The 8854-nt window shown below is 42.2% G+C and overlaps 1 protein-coding gene across 1 annotated transcript in view; it reads left to right on the top strand.

Annotated features, from left to right (window-relative positions):
- The first annotated feature begins 533 nt into the window (after positions 1-533).
- AGPAT5 (1-acylglycerol-3-phosphate O-acyltransferase 5) overlaps positions 534-8854 on the top strand; it is a 54446-nt gene continuing 46125 nt past the window's right edge. Inside the window, exon 1 of the mRNA XM_059842773.1 lies at positions 534-975. Coding sequence (XP_059698756.1) covers positions 757-975 — 219 coding nt within the window. The 5' untranslated portion in view covers positions 534-756. The remainder of the gene's footprint in view (positions 976-8854) is intronic.

The following is an 8854-nucleotide window of genomic DNA, read 5'->3' as shown; positions in this document are numbered from 1 at the left end:
TGCCAACAGGGTATTGGGGGGCAGGGACCGAGGGTGAGAGAAGAGAGGCGAGGCAGGCAGCTGCCTGCTAGTGCGAGAACGCGTCCAAGCGGGGCACGTGAAACGCCTCCTAAACCCTGGGCATCGCTGTGCCTGGCTCTGGCAAAGGGAGAGCTGCATTTTAGTGCTCCACTTTGGACTCATAGGCCGAAAGTGCGGGGGTGGGGAGGGGGCGGGGGACGGCCAGGAAAAAGGACTACATTTTCTTCTAACCTTTGCTAAGATATAATGAATATAAACTAAGCTCATCAGTTATAAAGGCATGTGCCTCGTTTTGCAGGGAGCCGAGCAGCCCGCCCCCACTGCTGCGGCTTCTGGCTGGGGAGTGATGGAGATGCGGCCGGGACGGGGCAGGGGACGCGGACAGACCAGGTGCCACAGGCCAGCCTACTCGTGGGGCCCGGCCCGGGCCCGGCCCGGCGCCAGCGCGGCCCCTCCCGCCCGCCCGGAAGCGCCGGGGGCCGGGGCCGCCTTCCTGCGGCGCGGCTCCGCCTCCGCCGGGCAAGATGGTGGCGGCGGAGTTGGGGGAGCCGTGAGCCGGTGCCCTCTCACGCCGCGCTCTCTGTCCCCGTCCCTCCCGGCCGCCGCCGCTGCTGCTTCGCGGCCGCCTGGCAGGTGTGCCCGGCGCGGCGGGCGATGCGGGCGGCGGGGCTGCGGGGCTGTGTGTGAGCGCGCCGCCCATGTGGGTGTCCCGGTGAGGCCGGGGGCAGCGGGAAGATGCTGCTGTCGCTGGTGCTGCACACCTACTCCATGCGCTACGTGCTGCCCGCCGCCGTCATGATGGGCACGGCGCCCACCTACATGCTGGCCTGGGGTGCCTGGCGCCTGCTCTCCGCCGTGCTGCCCGCCCGCTTCTACCGCGAGGTGGATGACCGGCTGTACACCATCTACCAGAGCATGGTTCTCTTCTTCTTCGAGAACTACACGGGCGTGCAGGTGAGCGGGCTGGGCCGGGCAGGGCAGGGGGGCTCCGGCGGTGGTGCCGGCTCTGGGCTCGTCCCCCGGCGCCCTCGGGCCGCCCGCCGTGGGGCCCGCGGGCAGGTGCGGCCGTGGCCTGTGCCCGGGGCCGCAGAGGATCCGCCTCATTCCGCAGCCGCCGCTGCTCCTCTGGTGATGCTTTTCACGGAGTGTTGGTGTTGTGTTCGTTTTGCAGGTCGGGGAAACGGAAGAGATGCGACACCGGTCGTGCTCTATCAGCACTTGAATGGCAGCCGCCTTTGCACACTTTGAACCTCTGTGGCCTGTGCTGCACATCTGTAGCATTAAATTGGCAGCAGATGAGAAAGCTGTCATCAGCTGTAATTGTACATAATACACGTACAGGTTTTTAATAAATAGCTTACTTTTATCTCTCCGTTATTACAGATTTTTAGTTTTCGTGCAGTCTGCCTCATGTCAGTCTTTGGCCCTTAAATTTTGGATCAGTCATGGATTGTGATTATTCAGGATCTCGGTTTCAGGTTAATAAGTTGAAATTGGAGGCCTCTCTTGTATGATCAGAGGAGTATTTGCATTCAGGTGATAATACCTCACAAAGTGCTCAGTGTTTGAGAGGTTTTGTATTTGTCTGTAATTTGGAAAGTAGGCAAGGAGACTTTTAATTGTGCACGTAAAAAATAATAAATGACAGGTGCTTCCTGTGTCTAAACATGACCGTCAAAAAATTTTTAATATACAGAAGGCTGTTTGAGGATAGTGTCAGCTTTAGGTGCTTGAGAGCAAAGAATAGCAATACATGTTGACAGATGACAGAGCTAATACAAATAAGGTCTTCTCATATTCATGGCTAAGGCCTTTTTCCACTCTGTAATAAAGCATTTATTTCAGAATCAAGCTGGATCTCCCCTAGTTTCTACTCCTGAGTGCAGTCGTAGGCCTTGCTTTCATACTGACTCTTGGGAAAACCACTAAGCCAGCTAAAGATACAAGAGTTGCACAGTTTGACATCAAAGTAAATAGAACGGATACAAAACTACGCAAGATCTTCTTTTTGCTATAGTTTTTGATTCAGCTTGTAATTTATGTGGCTTCACCTTACCTCTTGTCCAAATAAGCTAACTTGTGTTCTGCTTGATATGTTAAAAAAAAAAGGAAGAAGGAGCAGTAGTTCACAGGTACTTTGAGATTTTAGCTGCCTTCTGTTTTATGTAGTGTCTCGTGTAGTAACACACTTTGGTCATTAAGTGCTGAAAGTAGTGGTATAGAAGTTTAACTTGACCTATTCTAAGAATGAGAGCCAAAAATCACTGTATAAATTGTAATGGAAAAACTACTCAAGGTGCCTACAATTGGTGTGCAGTAGCAAACACTTAGAATTTTTAAAAAGAACTTTTATCCAAAAAATTCCTGACATTAAAGAAAGGAAAATGCTAACTAAAAGAAACAGCAAGGTAGGCATCATCTGTTGACCTTTGTTTCATTGCATTGATAAACTTAATACAAACAGAAAAACAGTGATGATCAATTATAAGCCACTAACAGGATATCAATAAGGAGAATATTGAAACAGAGATGCTTTATCACAGTAAGCAACAAATAATGATAAGAAATTGTGGAGGAAGAGGAGGCATATGTCATAGGATAAATAAAATAGTAACCATGACTGGAAGGTAAATAAAAGCTTGGAAAATACAATACATGTGTGGAGAGGTAAAAGCTGTAACCTTTAAAATCCATGTGTCATTTAACTGGAAGATAGTCCCCACTTTTTTAAGGGAGAGAAACAGGGTGTCCTTTTAGACCTACTCTAGTGAATGCTGCACGTGTTTTAACTTGAAACTCACAGTGGAAAGTTAACCATGTGCCTGAGTGTGTGAGATTGGGATGGTAACCTGAGACCTGCTGTGGATGGGCTGTCTTAAGGCATGCATTTAGATGCAGAAGTGTAGCATCATTAAACTTAATTCCAATAAACCAGCAAAAATAGTAGCTTTATAAAGGCAACTGTAGGGCTCTACCAGCATTAAGGCACCATAAGAGCCATGGGAGGGGGGAATTCTGCATCTCTTTCAAGTCTATTAATTTATTCAATTGATTGAAGTGTGTTGGGATGTTTATTTTGTAACTGAATAAATAGGAGACAACCTCATTCATCAGAATACTGGAACTTGTGGTAGTCTCACTCAAGTCGTTAGGATTCTGCAGATGCTTAAGTGACTTTTTGTTAACACTGTTGCTGTCTTACTGTATTTAAAATGTCTTTAATGTTATGTACTGTTTAGCATTCTTTGGTTTTATACTTAAGGTATTTGTGTTTTTTCAATACAAGAACGTGCTGAACCATTTGCGGTTATCTGAAGTGTCTGGTCTTAAAATAATTTTCCAAAATTCCCAGTAATGTGAGTGGGTATTAATGGGGTAGAGTTGGTTACAATCTTAAACATGGATGACTATATTTTGATTCAAATACTAGTCTATTGTGGTATTTTTTTTCCATTTATTTATCTGTCAAGAGGTGATGTTTCTCTCTATAATTTGCTGTTGATCCATTAAGTATCTACATCTGTCTCCCCCTCACAGCTGCATGCACAAGTGTATTTTTCTTCTTTTCTTTGTTCTTGACTTGGAAGTTCCTAGCCAATTCTTTAAAAACAAAAACTGTAGTTCATGCTAGGAAGACTTTTTGTCTTTATAGCAAACTCCTCTGTTTTGAAATGTATCTGAGGTGATAACCTGATCTGCATGATAGAAAATCTTGAAATACTAGTCTTTCTCTTAAGTATTTGGCTTGAGATATAAAATAGTTCCAGAGCTATAATTGCTGTGAGCTCTGGATATTTCAGGTCCTAGAGAGTGGCTCATGAAGTAACTGTAAAAATTTTTTACTTGGTAAGTAAAAAAGTATTTAGTTGTAAATACTTTCTCTTTTTAAGTTTTGGTCAGTCTTTCTTCCACTGAAACAATTTTGCTTTACAAAGCCTAAGAGAACTCAAGCTTACTTGGCATCAGTTTAGGTATTCCAATAATATTAGAATTCATTAACAAATTGCCAAAAATAGTCCTTTTTGCTGACTGTCATGCAAGAGTTGGCAGTAGAAGACTGAAGAACCAGTACTGAAAGTACAGAAAGCAGCAACAACGTCCCAGTGCTGTGAGGTAAACTTGACAAAGCCAATATGACTATAAAGTGAAATCCTGTAATGTTGTGTAAATTTGTCAGTGCAATTACAGTTTAGTGGGCATCCATGAATTCTATTAAGCAGCTATAGATATATGAAATAATTAATCTGTGGCATTGTGACAGTGCTCCTCAATAATCTCTAGGATTATATACTCAGAGTAATGAAATATATAGAAGTGGTATTGGAAAGTGGCACAGAGAGAACGTCCCTGCTTTGACCCTGTGTTGCTTCTCACCTATCGTGCTGTAAGATGCAGGTGCCCTACAGTCCTGTTTTCTAGGAGGAATATTGTATAAAGTGAAAAGAATTCTATGCAAAGAGAGTCTCAGAGAGCAAAGGATGTTAATTTTATCAGTGATGAGTTAGAGCAGTCCCTGGTACAAACAGGTACAATTCATGCACTTCAAAGGACTTCCATCTGCGGATGCTAATAGTTGGTTTGGCCCCTGGTTTCTGAATCATCAAGTAGCTGATGAACTGTGGTTGTGTTACTACTTTTCCCTTTACTGTGTCAGGGAAGTCTGGTCTCTTCCATTTCAAACAGGCCATAAAACAGTTGAATCTTGCCATAGAATGTGAAAACCAGGATGGCTGCAAATATGTGTGTGATTAGAACAGTTGAAGGGCTGAAAGGACTGGTAATTCAATATGATGAATGCTCTCATCTCTCTCTGACCCTGAGCATCTTATCCCAGTTGCTGTCAGGGTGATGAAATTAATGCCTATTGTGTTTGTGCACATGTTTCAGATCAGATGAGGACTAAATGTTCTTCAACTTTTTTTGTTGTAATTGTGTTTGATATTTTGTACTGAATGCTGGTGAAGAAATAATAAAGAAATCATCGCTCAGACTGCTAAAGGATCCTTTTAATCTGAAAGGTTTTGACAATTGAATGAAATCCATAACTGAATTAATGCTCAAGGATTTTGTTCAGTACTTGTTTCAGCTGTGTTCCCTCCCCCCACTTAATGATGAATAGAATTTTTGGAAGCTGTGTTTTTATTAAAGATATTATGAAATTCTGGTTTTCTTTGTCTTTACAGGACTCTGGAAAGGCTGTAAGAATCAGATAATACCTCGGTGTTGTTTGGTAGAGCTAAACAATTATTTTATAAAATACAAGAGATGCTTGTTTAACAGTGTGGTGTGCTTTCTGGATTGATATTGAAGCTTGGACTTGCTGTGTCTCAGTAGGGTTGAAAACTACTTAGGTTCAGAGCAAATTAAAACTTTGTGGAGCAAATGTGCTGCAGAACTCTTGACAATACTTTCCAGTGGAATAGAGCCTGGGATTTTTTTCATACCTTGGCTTCCTAGGAAATATGTGAGGAGACCTTGGTGTCTTAGATTGGGATGGATGCTTAGTGTGGGAGCTGTTGACCAATTTGCAGTGCAAGGGAGTGTCTGTGCCCATCTCTGTTCCCAGGACAGCAACCTTCCCAGACAAGATAATCTTTACTTCTTGCTTTTCCTTTTGAAGCTGTTCAGCTGTCCAACAGGTAATTCTTGACGGCCCATGGTGGAAGTGGGAAGACAAGAGGCAGTGCAAGTTTGACAGCCAAGCTGCAGCATACAAGGAGGTGCTTTAGTTGCTGTTGGTGGGGTGGTTTGTTATCTCTTAGGAGCCTGGTTCTTCCCATTCTGCACTGGGAGAGGCATCATAACCAGGCTTCATCATAACCAGGCTTCTGACTGCTTCCTGTCGGTAGATGTGGGTGACAGGGTTTGGCTTCTCTTTAGATGAGGACCCACTTCCCAGACAAATGACATAACCAGAAAGTCCAAAAGAAACAGAACTTTCCACCCTTCTTCAGTAGTGTTTGGAAGAAAAGTGCTGGCAGTGGCATTTTTGCATGAGCCTGGGTATATGAACCTGCTCTTGAGTTTCCTGAGCTCTCCTCCCTGTGTGGCAGCTAAGGAGTGGGAGGATTCTGGAATGGTGTGGGAGCTGAGTGGGAATGTGCAGAGCTGCTATCGAGGCAAGCCTCTAAGCTCAGGTTGGAGCTGAGCAGCCTCTGAAGACTTGGGCTTTCCTCGTTCATGTAGCTTGTGGCAGTAACCCCAGTTAGTACCTGCTTACATTGCTGCTTTGTGAAACAGTGCTAGCTCTTGTGAGGTGTGTTGAGACATACTTGTAACTTAATTGCGATGGTGGAAATAATGAAGTAAAGGTCTTGGGGATGTGACAGAAATGTGAGGACTGGTGCAATGCAAAGACTGAAAAGAAACCAGGAGAAGGTAGGGAAGTGTATCACATTTGTGTGATAAACTTTTGATAGAAGCTCAGTGAAATTTTTCTGCTGTGATGGAATTTTTCTGGCTCCATTGAGAGGGTTTACCCTGCTTCATTTCATTAGAGATTTCAGTGTACAGCTGTCTCCAGGCATATATGTCTTTTGTAGTACACAGCTAAGTTCTCTGTGTCATTAGAACAGAAATTAAGTGATTCCTGCTAAGCCTGAGGGATGCAGCTTTCAAATTGAGATGCATGCCTAATTTTAGACTTTTACGTTCAACTGTGGTATAAGGTAACAAAAATAGATTAGATGTATTAACTTTGTGCTCTTTCTGTTTTAGATATTGCAAACCAAATATTTGCATATATCTTCATTTTTATTCTGTGCCTTTGACTGTAGATGTGAAGGTGAGAATGATGTCCTTCAGGACTCTTGTTCAACAATATACCATCTAGAGTTCCAGTCTATTGCAGATCTGGCTTTAGGGCAATCTGGAAAGAATTTAGTATGGAGAGGTTCTGCATTCAGTGCTGGTCCTGATCATCCTCTGCTTACTGCCTGATGTATGAAAAATAAAATAAATTAAAACTGAGGTCTAGTTAGAATTTTTAGAAATCAAGCATCAGTTACCTGAACCAAAACTGCTGGGTTCATAAACTAGTAGCTTTGTGTGGAGATTTGCCTAGCTTATGTTTCATAAATGGCAAGTCACAACTGAATCTGAATTTTATATCAGCCTTATCTGTCTCAGTCCACAATTTAAAAAATGTGTGTTTACATTTTTAAGTTAGCTGCATGTACTTATGAAAATATTAGAAAGTATGTGTTAGGTAGGAAAAGCTAAGGAGTCAAAGGGCAAGTTTGAATGCTCTTACAAATTCTGATTCCAAGTATTTGACCAGTAAGTTTTACAATCTTATGGTTTGGTTATAAAAGTTTCTATTTAAATATACTTTATTTTAATACCTTAAGATTTTTGGTATGTGGATTTTTCATTACAATTTGTCCTGACTTAGCATAATTTGTTACATTTGAAAATAAAAGTTATATTTATGGCTTTTTTTTAGCAAGCATTAGTTTTATACACTATACTCTTTTTGTGTTTAACTGTGTTCCGGTAGATGCTGGGCTGTGGAGTTTCATGGTGCTCTTCCATGCCCTTTTCTTCTGCTTACATAATATGTCCAGATACTTTATGTAAGGATGATTGTTAATTTAGATGTTTTTTCTCCTGGTACTGTACTATCAGACACTGTTCTTGCTAACAGAAGACTCTGTTAATAGTTAAACATTTCTGTGCACTTATTTCAAACTTTTTGCCTTAGGCTTACAGGTGGGGTATTATTTTTTTCTCAGTTGTGTTAGATAAAGTAGGCTCAGATGTCAGGGATTTTGACATTACAGTTATGAGGAAGCATATCTTCTCAGGGGAAAAATACACTTTAATCTCTCCTCTGTCAGTTTGAATTTATCCTATGAAGGGATTTCGTGTAAAAAGCCAGGGAAATTATTTTCTTTTGTTCATTTCTTTTCTGTCACATACTACTTGTCATCTTCTCTGTTACAACTAGATCCTCTGTGGGAGTAGGAAATAGCATTTATTCTAGTTTGATTTTTTAAAAAGTAAAATAAACTACACATGATTTGGTCAAATTTTGTATTTTAGTTCATTACTAGATATTAAAAAAAATATTAGTTTGGGTTGCTTTGAACTGTATTGTGGTAGTTGAAATAATTTTCCCTGGTGAATTTATGGATTGACTAGAAGAGTTACTTTGTTCCATTTCCTGCTGCTACGTGGGAGTCTGGGGGCAGGCGTGTTTCCTTTTGAGTAAGCAAACAGTGCATAGTTCTGAGCAAGATGCAGGTGAACTGGCTCATTCACATGCTGTGGTGGTGAGCAGATGAGAGTGATTTTAATGTGTCAATTTTTGAGGCTGATCAGTTTACTAGGTTCAATTCTCGAGGCAGAATTGTTGCAGACACCTCCCTACATGTTCTTATGCTGTGTAGTGATTCCTTTGCCTTACTGCGAAAGTCCAGAGTGCTTAAATTCTAAATACCTACTGACGGTGTGTGGAGAAGCTTTCAGAAATCCTATTTCACAATCACAAGCGGAGACTAGAGATGTTTCATAATCATCCTCATTCAAGTCAACTCACTGAGAGCTTCCCAGCAACTTTGAGTCTCTACTTGATACAAACACATGTAACAATATTACAAATAGAGATGCAAACAACTCCTCCGTGGAATCCAAGGCATTTCAAAGCCGAGTTCCTCTTACAAAGAGCTCTGGCTGGAGGAAACACTGCAAACTGCCACAAGGTTTCCTGCTCATGTGTGGTGGGCAAAGGGTATTTCCAGAGCGAGCTTAAATGGATGTTACACATTTTCCACTACAGAATGGTAATAAAGTAAACAATGGCTACATTTAATGTGGGCTGCTTTTGCCCTTC

This window comes from Haemorhous mexicanus, chromosome 3, assembly GCF_027477595.1.
Source record: "Haemorhous mexicanus isolate bHaeMex1 chromosome 3, bHaeMex1.pri, whole genome shotgun sequence".
In the NCBI taxonomy this organism is placed as follows: Eukaryota; Metazoa; Chordata; class Aves; order Passeriformes; family Fringillidae; genus Haemorhous; species Haemorhous mexicanus.
The sequence above is the reverse complement of the archived record's forward strand: the minus strand, read 5'-3'. Positions and strand labels throughout refer to the sequence as shown.